The following is a 19,794-nucleotide window of genomic DNA, read 5'->3' as shown; positions in this document are numbered from 1 at the left end:
TTTGTAGATCCCACCCAAGATTAGCCTTTCACGTCCCTCGGGAAACTGTAGCCAAATGGACTCGACGTCGTTTCCACTTCTATATCTTGTCTAATGCATCAGTTTAAATTTCCCCTAATATACGGCACTATATTGCCGCCTTTCCTTTTGAGTGTATCAGGTGTGGAATTCAGCAGGCATGTTTGTATAATTCAAACTGAATCAGGCCTCGATTACTGCAACAATGTCTATGATTCCTGTACATGCAATTAGTCTTAGTTCATCTATTTTATTTCTAGTGCTTTTAGAAACAGGGAGTTTGCGCTGGTGTTTGTATTGTTGTTGTAGTGATGGTGTTGGTGGTTGTGGTGTACACAAACTCCGTTGGGTCATACCGCTCCCTGAGAATGGAGAGTAATAACGTTTAATCCGAGGACAGGAAGAGTAGCCCAAATTCTTTGGATTAAGATCTGTGTTAATCAAATAATGCTGCGATAAAGGTGCATGAAAATGCGGAGCCTGTCGGAGTCGCCACGTATATTAAGGGGAAAAAATTCATAATCTGTAGCGTCAGATATAATATGAAGGCGAGAGAGACTGAAACGGAAACTGCGTGGCAGCAGTTCAAACCCTCTTCCCAACCCCTCCCCAACATCTAGTACCCTTTCCCCAACAACCCTTCAGTATCCTTAACCCGTCATCCTCTCTCAACTATGATAAGAAAGATACATGTGCAACAGTTAGAGCAAAAACTTCTCCAGGCTGAGGGACTGACCACCTCAAAGCTACGTCTTCAAGGGTGATAGACTGATTACATTATCTTCACATCTCTACTGCTTCTGCTGCCTCCTCTGTACTCGACTGCAAAAAGCCTACTGTGTAGGCAAAACGCTTCGGAATAAAGATACGTAATTGTTGAATGTGCCTTATCAATTCGTCGGTGCTGTATACTATTATCATTTTCTCTCTCAAATATCCTCAGCCCTCAACACCCTTAACCTATCCTATCTTCCACCCCAACGTCTCTCTGGAGAACCCTAAACCTTCCCCCTCCTCAGTTTCACTTCGGAACCCCAAACCACCAACCTCAACCCCTGTTCAACCTTCTCCAGGGTTCAGATGGTGGTCTCTATCTCTTCATCTGAGCCACCTACAGCCTCCCGGGGTGAGGCAGTTCTTGCACTTTAGCCACGGTCGTTGGCTGGGCGCCGGGCGTGGCAAGTTTCGGTAAGTTTATGACATGTTCAGTGTACCATCTTCACTTCTACAGTTTCACCTACACTGTGAGCCACTATTCTGGCTTGTTCAACGTTTGGAAGCAATTATAACCTGGAAAATAATGACTGGGCTTCTGGATTGTGCGCTGCGTGGTAATTCCCCCCACACCTAGTCAGGTCAGGACACCTGATAGGATCACCACTTGTGGTCGGGTCACTACCTCTGGTATGGGGGGGGTCATCAAAGCTGGTCAGGTTACTATAGTTGGTCAAATCACCATGCGTGGCCGGGTAATCACCTGGACGGGTCACCACACCTGGTCGGAACATTATGCTATGGATGGGCTGCTAGAGGTCTCCACAAAGTATCTCCTTGTCTCTCCACACAGTATAATGGGATACAAAAGGAGATTAGTAAGTGCTGCAATCACTAGAAATAAAATAAAATAAAAAATAAATAACTGATCATACACTGGAGGCGGAAAGATAAATAAAATAAAATAAAATAAAAAATAAATAACTGATCATACACTGGAGGCGGAAAGCCACAAGTTACATCTAAAAATAGTTAATTGCACCTTCCTTCCAACTTCCTTCCTTACAACTTCCTAACAAATCGAACACAAAGAGTAGTGGTCAACAGAGTTAAATCGGAGGCTGCCACAGTGAAGAGCTCTGTTCCACAAGGCACAGTACTCGCCCCCATCTTATTCCTTATCCTCATATCAGACATAGACAGAGATATACACCACAGCACCGTATCATCCTTTGCGGATGATACTAGGATCTGCATGAGGCTGTCATGTGCTGAGGACGCGGTTAACCTCCATGAAGATATAAACAAAGTTTTCCAGTGGGCAACGGTAAACAATATGATGTTCAATGAGGACAAATTCCAACTACTCCGTTATGGAAAACTGGAGGAGATAATAACTAGAACTGAGTGTACTACAGACTCTGGCCATACAACAGAGCGGAAAAATAATGTAAGGGACCTGGGAGTAGTAATGTCTGAGGATCTCACTTTCAAGGATCACAACAGTGCCACGATCGCACGTGCAAAGAAAATGATAGGATGGATAATGAGAACGTTCAGAACGAGAGATGCCAAGCCAATGATGATCCTTTTCAAATCACTTGTTCTCTCTAGGCTGGAATACTGCTGTACATTAACATCTCCATTCAAAGCAGGTGAAATCGCAGATCTAGAGTGTGTACAGAGATCCTTTACTGCACGTATAAGTTCTGTCAAGCATCTTAACTACTGGGAACGCTTGGAAGCACTTGACTTGTACTCGTTGGAACGCAGGAGGGAGAGATATATCATAATCTACACTTGGAAAATCTTGGAAGGAATGGACCCGAATCTGCACACAAAAATCACTCCCAACGAAAGTAAAAGACTGGGCAGGCGATGCAAAATGCCCCCAATAAAAAGTAGTACCAATGGCGCCCCGCCATTGGTACACTAAGGGAAAACACCATAAGTGTCCGGGGCCCAAGACTGTTCAACAGCCTCCCATCAAGCATTAGGGAAATTGCCAATAAACCCCTGGCTGCCTTCAAGAGAGCTGGACAGATACCTAAAGTCAGTGCCGGATCAGCCGGGCTGTGGCTCGTACTTCGGACTGTGTGCGGCCAGCAGTAACAGCCTAGTTGATCAGGCCCTGATCCATCGGGAGGCCTGGTCATGGACCGGGCCGCGGGGGCGTTGATCCCCGGAATAACCTCCAGGTAACCTCCAGGTACACACACCAACATGTACAAAATTTTAAGATGAACTGATAAAATGGAGAACAATTTGTTTATATATGAATATCTGAAGCATTCAGACCGTGAGGATTATTCTGCACAAGAAGGAATTTAGGGTCGATCCTTCGTCTGCTGAGCGCGAAGCAGACGTGTTCCCGTTCAATATACGCATTAATATAAGCCAGAGGAGAAATAGGCTTTTCGAAATATGAGGCCCATGGACAAGGGGACACGGTATAAGCTAGTCAAATAGCCGATGGGAAGTGTGGAAGTGCTTTTATTTCAGGTAGAGAAAAATGAACGCGATTAGGTGCGTGGTTGATGCAAATTCAAGTTTCAATAGAAAGTACGTTGAGGTCCAAGAGCAGTGAACCAGTAATTTCCGTTAAAGAGCCGTAAGTAAAACAGTCATCACAACCGCGACGAAAATGATAGGTTGGATAACCAGAACTTTCAAAACGAGGAATTATAAAAGATTTTTTTTTTCATCTGGGATGAAATATTACTGTATACTAACGGCCCCCCTTCAAGGCAGGTGAAACTGTAGAAGTAACGAATGTACAGAAAGCATTCACAGCTCGTATAACTTTATTAACCACCTAAATTACTGGGAGCTTTTGAAGGCCCTCGAACTGTACTCCTTAGAACGTAGGCGAGAAAGATGCATAATAAATCCACACCTGGAAGATTCTAAACCTGCACACCGAAATCACTCCAAATAAAAGCAAGAGGCTTGGCAGACAATGCCAGATACCCCCTGTGAAAGAAGGGGGCTTGATGCTTACACTGAGAGAATATTCAGTAATCGTAAAGAGACACTCTTAAACTCCATTCATGCATAAGGGGACTTACCGACATACCCAAAGCTGTCTACAAGAGAGAATTTGGAAGGTTTCTTAAGCCAGTACCTGATCAGCCTGGCTGTGGTGCATATTGAGAGTAGGTGGCGTGAACTGAGATCCTCATCTGTGAGGCCAGCAACCAGAAGGACTGATCCGGGACCGGGCCGCGGGGACAGTGACCTCTGGAAGCGCCTACGGGTAAATCTACACGTACCTTACATGCAAAAGACTGAGCGGAAACAATCCTTCAAACATAATTTACGGAATGTGATAATCACCTACACACTTAACATTCACTCAAATAAATCGATACTTTCTCTCTCATTCAAATAAATCAGTGAGAGTGGCTTACATCCACAGTTTGTCATTCACATTCATTTAAACGTAGATTTACCTCATTTTCCGACGCTTCTCTATTCGATTCCATCATCTTAGGCCTCTCGTGGACACCTCAATTACTTGCCTGCTTCCCCTCAAGGGAGACGCCGTAATGTCGACGAGGGGCTCTTGATCGAAGGAGCTGGAGTGAACCTGAAAGCCTCTCATTCCCAGTAAGAAGCGTAACACTTCTTACTGATTTAAAAAAAATAATGTTACGTACACCAAGCGATATGGACCTGTGTATATATACACTGTGGATGGTGAATCTTTGTATATACACTTCGTGGTGCGTAATTCGGTCTGCTTCGAAATGTATGTCTAAGTGTATATGCAGTGAGAGGTTATATAATGTGCTTTTTAAGGGATCGATGTATTCTTGATGTTAGTGTACAGGTGAAATGTAGCCTTACAGACAATCATGCAATATTTACGCCTTAAGTATGAAAAACAAGCTGACTTATTTCTTCAAGTCAAGCAGACAGCAAGGAAGTCTGGCCTCATGGATGAAGTTTGTGAGTGGGAGGACTCTTGATAACAGTGACAAGTATATCACAGGCCAGAGTGATTCCATAATCACTTTCCAGATGGCATTTCGACCAAATTACGTTAATAGGACTGAGAGGTCGTGGCGATTTGAATCACAGGACTACGAGAGTTCTGAGGGGAAACATAATAATGACTGGCTATTTAAAACTCATTAGGGCGTTGGTCACGTTCAGACTACGTTGTTCTTCGTCCGTAATGGAACCCAGGAACACTTTTTTGCTACGAAGTAACAAGAATGAGCCAGTGGGGAGGAGACAGCGTGTTCGAAAAGTCAGTGTAAGAAATAATTGGTAATATACAGTGAAGGTGGTGGTGGTAGTTGAGTGTCTGGGCTGTGGTAGGGATGCTTGTGGGAATCATGTAAGGAAACTAGGTGCATTTCTATCGCTGCTCAATCTGAGAAAAGTATCACCGTATTGCATAACCCAAGTCGTTTGTAAGATCAGTGCAGAGTGCAGCATGAGTTTCTAATGCAGTTAAGTATTAGCGTTGAAGATTTGACATTTATATTCCTTTTAAACATTAATATTCTCTCTCTGCAATAAAAATGGCAAAAAAAAAAAGACAAATACTGCCCTATACTAATTCAAATCTTTCGCTAAGGAGCTTTATCTTTGAAGCCAAACTGAAGAGGATATCTCTTGTTATCTCGGACGGACCATTATTCTAAAATACACCAGCACATTAAGTTTGAAAGGTGAGGGTAATTGGTTGAGGCACTCAGAAGTTATCGCATGGAAATCCATATTTCAATTTTCCCAGTTTCTTCCTCAAGAAAAAAAATGACTAATAGAAGCCAGTTTAGTCCAAATCTATCTGTTAGTGAGATTTGCTAGTGTTGAAGATTCACGTATACATGCAAGTATACATGCAAGTAAGTATACATGCAAGTAAGTATACATGCAAGTAAGTATACATGCAAGTATCTTTCATTAAATGAACGTTATGCAGAATTAATCATGGATAATCCAATAAAATAAAATATTGTGAATTACTACTGATCAGAAGAGACGTTATCCAGTTATTTCACGGTAACTAATTGGATTAATAAAACTTTCATATTAAAACTTACACAAACTTAAGGCAAAGTTTTCTTTGAAGGAAACATACCGGCACTAAAAGTTTAAAGCCGATCACATGAGGCATTCTCCAGTTATTTCAAAGAAGTCAACAAAATACAAGAAATTTTTCATCCATTTCATAAGAATCAGCCATTAAAGACTGATGCCTTTTACAACTGTTTAATTTTAATCAGGCGAGAGTGCTAAACCAGTAGGGGCGGTATAGCCCCTCAGCATCGACGCAAAATGCATTAATTTAAAAAAAAAAAAGCATGCCATTTCGATATTAAAAGTGGGGAAAATGGCAGCTACGCCATTAATAACCTTCTGCAAAGTAGGATACAACAATGTTGAAATATTGAAGCCGTTTAGGGAAAGTTTTCTCCGGTTATCACACGGAAAATCTGGGAATTGGCTGCTGTAACTTTGTTGAGAGGCCGCCCACGCGTGTAACTAGTACATGATTCTTGCCCGAGGTATAATGCACCGGCGTTAAAATTTTGAAGATGATCGAGTAAGGCGTTTTCGAGTTATAAACGAAACTTGTGGGAAGAAATCGAAAATAATACCGAGTGTTCCAAAAAGAAGAAAAGTTTGTCCTCGTGAGATTAAAAAACTAACAACGCGATTTTTTCAGCTCAGATACGTTGTTTCAAGTCTCTCTAAGGTTTTTTTTTATTTTTATTTTTAAAGTCCAGTATGATACACTTGTTTTAATAAATGGGCAAACTGGCTTAAGAAATCGTAATGACACGATTGCAAATAAACCATACCCCCGGCCGGGATTGAACCCGCGGTCATAGAGTCTCAAAACTCCAGCCCGTCGCGTTAGCCACTAGACCAGCCAGCCACAATAAGATTCATCCAACTAGGTATATTTCTACACCAAATCACCGATCAAAAAAATTATTCTCCAGTAATTGATCTGATTCTAATAATCCCAACACTAAAAAATTTCAGTAAAATTTCCATTATGTTCCAACACAGACTAAACTTATGACGTATCATAATTCTTATAAAATGCATCATTATTAATACTTTGAAGCCGATCAGAAGAAGTATTTTAAAGTTATTGATTATATATTAATATTACTTTTTATTCAATAAAAGTGGTAAATTGGGACTTAAGCCAGCCAATAACTGCACGAACCTTGCTTTCCAGACACCACATTAGTGGTGAAAGTTTGAAGCTTATCAGGTAAGGCATTCTTCAGTTAATACTCGAATTCCAACAATTTTTATATTTTTACTTTGTTTACTATACACATAAATTTACCCAAACATAAACAAAACTTAATGTGCACTATCTGGAGGAGAGGTTGTCCTGGACCGGGCCGCGGGGGCGTTGATCCCCGGAATAACCTCCAGGTACCCTCTCTCAAACTACTAAATCCAAGGAGGTTTAGCAAACAGTTGCTTCAGCTTCAAACACACCGTCTTGTTCCTCTCTCCTTCCCCACAACCAGTGTCTCATCACCACTGAACAAGTCATCTTACGACAATCTCATGTCAGGTGATTTTTTCACCCCCACGAATAAGCACACAGCTCAACCTAACCTTGCTAAATAATTTATACCACCACACTTTACCTTCACAACAACACTTAACCTCTCCACCAGCTGTCAGTGGATTACTGAAGGACACTGATGCTAGAAGCAGGGAAGTGTGCCAGTGAGCGAGTAGTAGTATTTAATAGACAAAAGAATGGTAAACAGTGTACAATGGAAAGCTAGGACCGCTAGAAGTATTTTTAGCTACACGTTCAGTGTTGCGGGAAAGACAGTTTTATTATAGGTGATTTAGTTGACGGCGGTTAAAAAAAAAAGGTATAAAATATGAAATAGTAACGAAAAGAATAGTTCAAAAGGGTTACTTAAACCTTTGGTATAAACCTTGGTAATAAATACCGACAAGTTGGTTTAGAAAGACACGTAAGCAAACACTATGACATATTTATTAGAAAACGTTTCGGTCCTGGGACCTTGATCACTTCATAGGGTTTGCTTACGTGTCTTTCTAAACCAACTTAAACCTTTAAACAACAGGAGGACGAACTAATAAAAATAAGTATGGAGGAGAGTGACCAGGAAGGGAGGTGGAATGGAAATCATCTATCCCTCAAGATTATTATAATCAAAAAGAAGCGCTAAGCCACAAGGACTATACAGTATCCCTCAAGAGACCTGGGGGATGGGGGGATTAAATAGACTTTCAGGAGTACAGTACATATAAAAAATCCAGTGTAGTACATTGAAAAGGAAGTGCCTCTTTGAAAATCAAACGGCAGTGTGACGTTTCCATTGTGTATTGAAATAGACTGTGAAGAGGATCCGTGGAGTGCAGTGTTGGCCGGACTTCGATCTTAAACTCGCTCATCCACTCGCCCACCCCAGGGGACGTAAACAATAGTGGCAGAGTTTACAGATGTCTCCAGCTTCTCGACGCCAGGTCTCTCATTTTTCCATAAATTTTGTATCAGTTTAATCTGCTTAGAAGGTACACCAAGATTGATAAACGCGAGATAGTTTTGGAAAAGTAGTGTAATAGTTTCAGAATTCAAACCGTCAGATATTTCAGTATGTCACAGTACTGCAGACTTCAGCACTGTGACACACTGCAAACTTCAGGATGATAATAATTAATAATTATTATTATTATTATTGTTGTTGTTATTGTTATTCTGAGCCATATAAAGAATGCGGAAGATATACATGAATTGGTACAAAAGCAGGCACAAAAATACCATAAATTGAATGTCTGGAGCAGGGCCTACCTATGAGAGGGGATATTTAGCCGGTACATTGGTCCGGGGCCCAGCTGTGAATCTCTGAAGAGAGCCCATAGCCATAGAGTTTAATTCTGATTTTTTCATTTGATTTTTTTGGGGTAATTTCAAATATTTTAAGTTTAGAAAAATAATTATGTAAAATTCACTTAGACTGAGGGCTTCAACCTACCCCCAGGGGCCCCAAAACAGTCTTGTTCTGCCTTGCAAAATTTCTCTTGGAGGCCCTGGTCTGGAGTTCTATTGTGAGCTGCCAGGCGTTCCACAAGAGTCGCGATATGTTTTGATTAGAACACTATAGTATGATCTAATAATGGTAGTTAGCTGTGTGGCAATATAGCCACATGTCCGTGATTATCAGTGTACAGACGTGGAAGGAGAGGTATTACTCAGTCCACCGTCTGTGGTTTATCACTGTACCGCAGCGGTACCACACTTCTGCATGGTTCATAGGTCTAAGTTATATACGCCAACTTTTTGCATTTGATAAATTGATTGCTGTAGAAGATTGAGCCTTAACAACAGGAAAATTAAATTAAAATCTGTGCAAAGTGAAAGGGTGAAATCAAGCAAAAAAATAAGAGACTTTCTTTGTTTACTCTGCCCTGGGAGATGTCATGTATCATCCACGGAAGTGTCACCCAGGGCAGGTGACGATAATGCAGAAGGAAAGTATTGGATCTGTGAGTGGGGGGGGGGAATAGAGAATGGTGGGAGAATATAACATATGTAATAAATCATAATAAACAAAAATCTTTCATGGGGAATTTACCAGATATATTTAGGTGCTGGAAAAGCTAAGATATGATTGAGGGACACAGGTAAGACAGATGAGATTGAAACACCTGGGCAAGATAACACATGTACGAGAGAAGCGTAAAATTAGCACAGGAGAGGAGGAAGCTCGGATGGAGAATAGCACAGGTGTGGAAACACAAATAGAGAGTCGTGCACGTGGGGAGAAATTTCAGGTTCAAAGCAGCACATGCGAATTAGTCAGTGATGCATGAAAATACACACGATATACAATCTAGGAGAGATAAGCATCAACGTAAAAAAAAAAAATCCTCTGGCCATAATGACAGAGAAAACGTATTAGACAAATCTGAAACTGCTGCAGGAAAAAGGAAAGAGAGGGAAAATATAAACATTATGCCATGGGAAGTTCCAGAAAGTATTCCAGTATGCTGAGAAAAGAAAATTGTATGATGCGAGCTGATGAAGCTTCCATGTGAAGAGAACATAACGGTATCGAAAAGTATTAAATTAAGAAACGAAAGACGGAAAATATTTTCGAGAGAAGACGTACTAAGAAACGCGAGACAAAATATTTTCTTTGAAGAGATACGAGTATACCTGAGGAACAAAGTAGTACAAGGTAGAACAGGGAACAAACTACCACCGGTACCCACCTCTCCCACCGACACCCATTCCTAACCCACTTTCTTCCTCCCATTACTTTTCCCATCACCACCTCTCATCCCTATCCCTTCACTCCACAAGGAGGTTAGAGGTGACGTCATGCGGCTCACAACATACCAATCCCAGGAACGAGTCAGTGGCTAATTTCACGGGAGGTTCCTCGATGCTGGTGAAGGGTAGACTTGAACCAGGGAACTGGAGCTACACCCTAACTTTTCTTTATGGAACTATATTATATTCTAATTATATTCCATTTCTCTGGCGCTTACTTATGTAATAATAGTCAACACTAGGACACAACGTACGGGCATGTTTACTTGCCCGTACGGGCACGTTTACTCATTTGTGGTTGCTGGGGTCGGTTCATAGCTCCTGGCCCCGCCTCTTCACTGACCGCTACTAGGTCCTCTATCTCCCTGCTTCATGAGCTTTATCGAACCTCGTCTTAAAACTTTGAATGGTTCCCTCCTCCACTACGTCACTTTCCAGACAACTCTGTGACGGAAGAAGTACTTTCTAACATCCCTCTGACTCATCTGAGTCTTCAACTAAAAACTGTGACTCCTTGTTGCTGTGTCCCATCTTTGGAACATTCTGTCTCTGTCCACCTTGTCAATTCCTCTTAGTATTTTGTGCTGTATAGCCCTTGTGGCTTAGCGCTTCTTTTTGATTATAATAATAATTAGTATTTTTTACGTCGTTATCATATTCTCCCAATCTCTCCAGGAGCTGTGACACGACCCCTGCAACCACAACTAGGTGAACACACACACACACACACACACGCACACACACACACACACACACACACACACACACACACACACACACACACACACACACACACACACAAGTAGTGGATTTTTCCTCTGGGGCGTCCCTTCCGGAAAAGGCCTTCCTCTGGGGCGTCCCTTCCGGTTTGGGCCTTTCACTGGGCGAGGAACTTCCGGTTTAGGCCTTCCACTGAGCGAGGTATCCGGTCTAGGACCAGCAGCTGGAGGGTCACCTTTTCACACCTAGGTGTTACTTCCGGTTTTGACCATGACCTCGCCCTCGAGACTACCTCACCCTTGACCCCCCAACCAATACCCCCACCCCCACGACCCCCCGCCTTGCGACCCCGCCGTCGCGCCGCGCGCCCGCGCACCCGCGCGCCCCGCCCCGCGCGCCCGCGCACCTTCTGCTGCGCCTTCTGCAGCGTCGTCCGGATCGCTCCCGCGCCCCCGATTTTTTTTCTTATGATCTCCTTGGATCCAGGTTTTTGGATTCCCCCCTATGGGGTTTTTCGAAATTCTCCATCTCCTCAGATCAAATTTTTTTGGGGTACCCCTCCTTTCACCCCCATCCCCAAACAATTTCTCGAAATCAAATTCTCCATCTCCTTGGATCAAGTTTTTTTTTTTTGGGTACCCCTCCTTTCACCCTAAATTTTCTCGACAATACCATGACTCCATCTCCTCGGATCAAGGTTTTTGGATTCCCCCCTATGGGGTTTTTCGAAATTCTCCATCTCCTCAGATCAAATTTTTTGGGTACCCCTCCTTTCACCCCCATCCCCAAACAATTTCTCGAAATCAAATTCTCCATCTCCTTGGATCAAGTTTTTTTTTGGGTACCCCTCCTTTCACCCCCACCATCCCAATTTTTTTCACTCGATAATACAAAGACTCTACTTCCTCGGATCAAGTTTTTTGGATTCCCCCCTCTGGGGGTTTTGAATTTCTCCATCTCCTCGGATCCCCCTCTCACTTTCACCCCCATCCCAAAATTTCTCGATATTACAAGTTTTTGCATTCCCCCCTATGGAGGTTTTCGAAATTCTCCATCTCCTTGGATCAAATTTTTAAGGTTCCCCCTCCCACTTTCACCCCCCAACCCCAAAAATTTCTCGATGATACAAGTTTTGGATTCCCCCCTATGGGGTTTTTCGAAATTCTCCAATTCCTCGGATCAAGGTTTTTTTTGGGTACCCCTCCTTTCACCCCCATCCCCAAACAATTTCTCGAAATCAAATTCTCCATCTCCTTGGATCAAGTTTTTTTTTTTTGGGTACCCCTCCTTTCACCCTAAATTTTCTCGACAATACCATGACTCCATCTCCTCGGATCAAGGTTTTTGGATTCCCCCCTATGGGGTTTTTCGAAATTCTCCATCTCCTCAGATCAAATTTTTTGGGTACCCCTCCTTTCACCCCCATCCCCAAACAATTTCTCGAAATCAAATTCTCCATCTCCTTGGATCAAGTTTTTTTTTGGGTACCCCTCCTTTCACCCCAAATTTTCTCGACAATACCATGACTCCATCTCCTCGGATCAAGTTTTTTGGATCCCCCCTATGGGGTTTTCGAAATTCTCCATCTCCTCGGATCAAGTTTTTGGATTTCCCCCTATGGGGGTTTCGAAAGTCTCCATCTCCTTGGATCAAGTTTTTGGATTTCCCCCTATGGGGGTTTCGAAAGTCTCCATCTCCTCAGATCAAATTTTTAAGGTTCCCCCTCCCACTTTCACCCCCCAACCCCAAAAATTTCTCGATAAATACAAGTTTTTTGGATCCCCCCCCCTATGGGGTTTTCGAAATTCTCCATCTCCTCGGATCAAGGTTTTTGGATTCCCCCCTATGGGGTTTTTCGAAATTCTCCATCTCCTCAGATCAAATTTTTTGGGTACCCCTCCTTTCACCCCCATCCCCAAACAATTTCTCGAAATCAAATTCTCCATCTCCTTGGATCAAGTTTTTTTTTGGGTACCCCTCCTTTCACCCCAAATTTTCTCGACAATACCATGACTCCATCTCCTCGGATCAAGTTTTTTGGATCCCCCCTATGGGGTTTTCGAAATTCTCCATCTCCTTGGATCAAATTTTTGGATTACCCCTCCCACTTTCACCCCCATCCCAAAATTTCTCGATATTACAAGTTTTTGCATTCCCCCCTATGGGGGTTTTCGAAATTCTCCATCTCCTCAGATCAAATTTTTAAGGTTCCCCCTCCCACTTTCACCCCCCCCCCCCAATCCCAAAAATTTCTCGATAATACAAGTTTTTGGATTCCCCCCCCTATGGGGGTTTTGAATTTCTTATGATCACCTTGGATCAAATTTTTGGATTACCCCTCCCACTTTCACCCACCCCCCAACCTCAAATTTTTCTCGATAATACCAATCGCTCTAATAAATGCTTTCTCATTATTGATATATCTATATTTCTCAGCATACTTTGTAATATTCAGCAATGATTTCCCATATATGGCGTTATTAGTTAATTTGAAGGCTTTTGACTTGATAGGACATCTTGTAGCTGTTCTCTGTGCAATATTAGTTGATATGAAAGGTTCTAAAAATTTTGTCTGTGTATATTCATATATGGTATGAACCTTTTCCACCTCTAACCCAAGTTCCAGTAATAACTGTAACAATTCTAGACTGATCAAATAATTTTTCTGAGGTAAATGACTGCCCACTAATTTCCCATTAGATTTGGGGATCTTTCTACCTTCATTTTTCAATATAGATTCACAATAAGGAGATAACATCTCTTCTGATATATTCATATGTGATAATATTAAAGGAAGTTCATCAGTGAGTCTAGCTACCTCGGGGGATATGTGCTTGGTATCACATTCTATCCAATATCCCTTTTGTCCTTCACAGGAAACATTACTTAATCCCACATCGAGGATAGCATTCTTCTCGTCATTGGATAATTTTCTGATACCATTCTGTGGAAGAGCTTCAACCATCGCACTAGCATACAAAGAATTGAAATCTAGATATAGAATATGAGTGCCCATTCCACTCTCAACATCAAAATTAGGGTTAATTAGGGGATTATCTGCTTTAGAATACTGATTAATTGCGCAGGTAAACCCACCTCTGAGATTCCTTTTAATCAAGTCATATAATTCATGGGAATATATCATATCTAATCTTACATTAGTTTTCAATAGGAATGCATCCCAACTGAATGATGGTAAACTTATATAATTACTAACGTCTAACTTATAAATATCCTTGAGTGTTTTACGCCACTCCATGAAGACATCGGCTAACAAACCAACATCTGTCTTGAGATATAACATCAAGTAATCTCCTAAAGTCTTACATTTACCCAACTCAAACACTTTCAATGCATGTTCATAATCTTCTTGGCTGATAGCGCTATTTCTCAAAGAATTAAAAAAATGATCTTTACTCGGTAATTTTGTTTCATCGAGCTTCTTTAAACTATCAATATAATCATAACACAAAATTTGTTTTCCTTTACATAATAAAGGTAAGACATCTCGAGGCACATCTTTCAGAATACTCTCTGTATATTTCAGGGATTTACCTGCCTTGATATGTTGTTCTGCTAACGTGGAAAGAGATCCATTCAATAAAGACAGTGAATCCTGAAACCTAACCTTACCTATCTCTACTTTCAAGAATTTGAATCCTTGTTTCGAATGAATTTCAACGTTATATTTATCGACATTCAATTCCTTTAAAATTATTCCTAAATCATACGACATGTTATGACAAAAAAGCAATAATTTCTCTCTCTTGTCTTTACACTGCATATTACAACGTGCACAATAGGCTCCAATATAATTATTGAAATTTAAAGTATGGTCATGGTGTTTATGTTTGTCCTTGGGGTTTTTGAAGGTGTTACCACATAATTCACAAGTGTTCTGAGAATCATGTCTCATCTTATCCTCCTCTGATATATGGATTTCATGATACTGTCTTCTAAACTTTATTTTATTCCATTCACCACTAACATTTAAAATGAAATGATTAACAGCATCCTCCCCCTTATAACTCTTTATACACACTATTTCTCCTTTGCGATCAAATATAATATAACAATAGGCAATGGCTTTATGACGAGACTCAATTTTACCTGCCGGGAGAGTGGTGTCTAATGCACATTCGAAATCAAATACACCGATATATTCGCTGGAATGTGTATGACTAAAATTTTCAAAGTGTACTGTTGTTCCTTCCTGGGGGAATACGAGAATCTGATTGATTTTACATCCATCTTCGTGGATATCTAACTCTTCCTGTGTATTCAACTTCATCAAACAACTATGACAGTGCTTCTTTACACCTTTTTCTGTCATTATCGTTCTAACATACCCGTCAAAATCTTTGATTAAAACCAAATGTCTTTCATTCAACAATAACGCGCACATAATGTCCTTATATTTCTTATTCCCCTTACGACACATAGCCATAAATGTCCTATCTTGATCCTTTCTTAATTGATAAACATATAATGACACTTTATTTTCCTTCTCTAATATACCTAACTTATCACGCGTAATGGGGAAATCATCTATAGAAGATTTTGCATGATTAAGACAACCTCTCTTAGTATTAACTGCTCTGCGAATATGATACCATGGCATGTTCTTTTTATGACATTGATAGGCGGCAAAAGCACGCAGTACACATAACCCATCATTAATCTCTGGATTAAATACATATTTCTTCCCTCGCAGTTTCTCGGGATATGCCACATATGACCCCACTTCCACTCTGAATTCTACTTTAACATATTCGATACTGAAAGATTCGATTTGATCTATGATCCAGCCAGATCCTTCCTGATCTTGCAACTCTGTCTCGTATCTTTCTAATATCGTTCCCACCCATCGATCAAATACTTCAGAGATTTCCTCTTCACTTACTAACTCAAACGCTAAATTTATCACAAATTGTCCATTTTGATCATCACCCGATATGTTTTGACGTAATGTCCTTATAACTATAATTGGGTGGATTCTGAGCGACATTGCTAGAGGCGATCTATCATACATATCTCGCATCTGTTCTATAAAATAATCCCTATAAACATGTAAATACATTCTTAACTCTCTGTTATAAGATGAAGGAACACTATATTTCCTCACTGTATGTCTACCTCTAAAATTCTGGATATATGTAATAACTTCTGGGGTCTCATCTTCACTATTATGCGTGTCAGACACGTCATGCGAGGTAGTTGCTCTCTCATCATCATTAATGGGGGCAGAAGTACCCGCACCTCCGCATTGTGAGGTACCAACACTAGCACTCTCACCACCAAGCTGCTGGGCAGTTTGATTCACAACACTACCAGGTGTATTTCCTGCAGAGGAAAAAAAGCACATCCAATTCATAACCCAAAAAATATTAAGATTTCAATGAACAGAGGAAAAACAAGCACATCCAATTCATAACCCAAAAAATATTAAGATTTCAATGAACAGAGGAAAAACAAGCACATCCAATTCATAACCCAAAAAATATTAAGATTTCAATGAACAGAGGAAAATCTTTCACCCTTCACAATTTTTACATAATACGTTTTAAGATTTCAATGAACAGAGGAAAAAAAAAGCACATCCAATTCATAACCCAAAATATTAAGATTTCAATGAATAGAACAAAAAATCTTTTCTCGAGTGACTAGCACAACAAAAGATCACAAATTGGTTACATACCTGTTTCTATAGCCTTCTTCCATAAAGCATCTACACGTGCCCACTCATTATCCAATTGCAATAACCTTTCATTGCGTTGTACACCGCCTTTCTCGATTACCAACGAACGCTGCTTTCTAATCGATAATCTTCTCTTCACCAATGCTTCCAAGTATTTCGAATATATGCTATCCCCTGTTAAGAATTTCACTTATTAACGCACTAACCCAGTAAAAATTTCACTCGTATGCTTCAACAAAAATTAAACATGTAAAAAAACAAGAATTTTCTAACAATCTCCTCTTCACCAATTCACTTATTTAACCCATTAAAAATTTCACTTATTAACGCACTAACCCAGTAAACATTTCACTCGTATGCTTCAACAAAAATTAACCCAAATTTCACTCGTATGCTTCAACAAAAATTAACCCAAATTTCACTCGTATGCTTCAACAAAAATTAAACATGTAAAAAACAAGAATTTTCTAAGTACAACTTACCTTTCTCCATGTTGTGCGGTTCAGCGTTGGAAGATGAGGTCCTTTAACTTAATGAGAGGAATACTGTGGGGGGGGAAGATGAGGTCAGTCACGGATGATGGATGGAAGCACTGTCCTCGCTCTGAGTGTCTCATTGAGCTTATATAGGCCGCCCCCTCCTCCCGACACCACGGTATAATGCGGTTCACACCTAAGGTAGATTTAAGATAATCATGAACACCTGGGTCAACACAGGTCAGACAGACAGCATGTTGTGCGGTTCAGCGTTGGAAGATGAGGTCCTTTAACTTAATGAGAGGAAACTTTTAGTTCATTTTAAAATAATATGGGGAAGATGAGCTCAGTCACGGATAGGAAGCACTGTCCTCGCTCTGAGAGACTCATTGTGGGTCACCCCAACACATGGTGTAATGCGCCACACCTAAGGTAGATTAAAGATAATCATCGCCTTACCGAACACCTGGGTCAACTCAGGACAGACAGGCGCCATGTAATGCGCTTCACACCCAAGGTAGAACATAACACCTGCGTCAACTCAGGACAGACAGGCGCCATGAAATGCGGGTAACATCCAAGATAGAATATAATACCAGTATATCCTTACTGAAACACCTAGGTCAATCGTCACCCTAAAGCAACTAATTTTGGTGAGGCAGTCCTGCTCCACATTAACTGTGTCCCCTTATTGAACTAAAAGTATTATATATCTTGAAAACCCATTAAGACTTACAGTGTACAAGACGCCTCTCTATGGTAAACACCCTTTTTAGTTCATTCAACTTAAAGAGAGGAAGCTTTTAGATCATTTTAAAATAATAAGGGGAAGATGTTGAACTTGTCAACATACACATCTGCTGACGTTGATATATTTCGTTATCCATCAAGGATTATCATTGCCGGTTATTCGAATAGTGGCAAATCTTATTTCACATCAAAATTAATAAAGTTATACCACGAGAAATTTCATAACATTATAATATGCGGGGTGACATCACATCCCTTAGAACAAGATTCAGAGATAACTCATAAATTAACATTAAGTAACGATATTATCGACCCGCAGAATGTCATTGCATCACCTGATGAAAATACAATAATTATTGTTGATGATCTATTTTTAAAAGCAGGTAACAGTGAAATTATTCTCGAATGTTTTACTAAAGGTAGACATCATAATATAAGCATTATTCTGATTACTCAAAATATATTTCACGGAGGACGATATAGTCGTACCATGGCTTTAAACGCCACGCATTTTGCTTTATTTAAAATGAGGGATCTTGGACAAGTAGAGATTCTGGGGCGACAAGTGTTCGGAAAAAATAAGGAATTTGTAAATATATATAAATCTGCTATAAAACGATCACCCTTTGGTTATTTATTCATAGACCTTGCATTAAATACACCAGAAGCATTACAGTTGCGAACCAATGTGTTACGGCAGGATTCCTACGAAATTGTATACCAATGGAGCGAGCAAAATTAATTGAAAAGGTTTATAGAGATCCTGGATCTGCTGGGTCATTCTCTGGTGTAAACAGTTTATATACAGCTGTAAAAAAGATCGATCCGTCCATAACCTTGAAAGAGGTCAGAAATTTCTTAAATTCAGAAAGATCATATACTTTATACGTTCTTAAACCTAAGAAGTTTCCTCGTAGGAAAATAATTGCTCCTAAACCCAGAGTGATATTAACCTGTGATTTGGGTGATATGTCTAAATTATCCAGATATAATGATGGATATAAATACATTCTCGTGTGTATCGATGTTTTTTCAAGATATTTACAAGCAGTACTCATGAAAAAGAAAGACGGACCGAGCACTTTACATGCATTACAAAACATATTGGAGAATGAAAAGGCGAAGAATATATCGAGATTATTTACAGATAAAGGCAGGGAGTTTCTAAATAAACAGGTACAGAATTATCTCCAGAGTAAGCATATAAAGTTATATCATGTATTTTCGAAAGAAACAAAAGCTTCCATTGCAGAGAGAGGCTTGCAAACGATGAAACGTAAATTATACAAGTATATGACAAGTGCCAATACATTTAATTATTCAAAAGTGTTAAATGAATTAGTAGATGCGTATAATTCATCTCCGCACTCGGGGATTGGCGGTAAAACCCCATTGCAAGTCCATGGTATTACGTCATTGAATGATATAAGGAATCAGTTTCGGATAAATTATAAAAATGGAAGATCCAATAAGAAACGAATCAGTAAGAAATTGGCTGTTGGAGACACAACAAGAGTGACTCTTAGCAGATCATCCGCGTTTAACCGAGGGTTTCACACACAAAATACAGAGGAAATATTTAAAATATATAGAATTAATAATTCTCAACCTATAACAACATATCATTTGAAAGATTTGAAAGGTGAAAAGATTAAAGGAACATTTTATCGCGAAGAATTGACCCCAGTCATACCACCTCCAGAATATATTATCGACAGAGTATTGAAACGAAAAAAAATTGGTGGAATTACGCATTATTTGGTATCTTATAAAGGTTATGATTCCACTTTTAATTCGTGGGTCAAAGAAGGAGATTTGTTGAAGGTACAATGAAAAAATCATTATTAGAAAAATTTAAAGAATTAATTACATTACTTAATAGTCTCCCACGCAATCATCGGAAGAGTTTATTACAACAGTTTAAGAAAACACACATAAGTTGTATCAGTGAGATTTTCAAGAATTTGATTAAGAATAAAATACCATTAGACCCTAAAATATTTAAAAAGTACAAGAACGAGATTAAATCATTAGCTTGTAAGAAAATCGGTTTTCAGCGTAAAAAGAAATATTTGCTGAGTATCAGAGGTGGAAATCTTCTTGGCATTATATTA

The 19,794-nt window shown here is 40.0% G+C and overlaps 1 protein-coding gene across 1 annotated transcript; it reads right to left on the bottom strand.

Moving 5' to 3' along the window:
• Positions 1–13,088: 13,088 nt before the first annotated feature.
• LOC138853335 (uncharacterized) lies at positions 13,089–17,279 on the bottom strand. The gene is made up of 3 exons (XM_070089500.1): positions 16,937–17,279; positions 16,455–16,628; positions 13,089–16,099 (listed from the first exon to the last, which is right to left on the bottom strand). The coding sequence occupies exons 1-3, from the start codon at positions 16,944–16,946 to the stop codon at positions 13,104–13,106; spliced, it is 3,180 nt and encodes a 1,059-aa protein (XP_069945601.1). The 5' UTR covers positions 16,947–17,279; the 3' UTR covers positions 13,089–13,103.
• Between the last annotated feature and the right edge of the window lie 2,515 nt (positions 17,280–19,794).

The sequence above is a fragment of the Cherax quadricarinatus genome, chromosome 28 (assembly GCF_038502225.1).
Source record: "Cherax quadricarinatus isolate ZL_2023a chromosome 28, ASM3850222v1, whole genome shotgun sequence".
Lineage (NCBI taxonomy): Eukaryota > Metazoa > Arthropoda > Malacostraca > Decapoda > Parastacidae > Cherax > Cherax quadricarinatus.
This window is presented reverse-complemented; position numbering and strand designations above follow the sequence as displayed.

Bases quoted from the DNA above. Each gene is read 5' to 3' on its own strand.
- LOC138853335 (XM_070089500.1), bottom strand. The intron at 16,100-16,454 runs GTATGTAACCAA...TTTCCTCTGCAG, and splicing joins GAAGAAGGCTATAGAAACAG to GAAATACACCTGGTAGTGTT.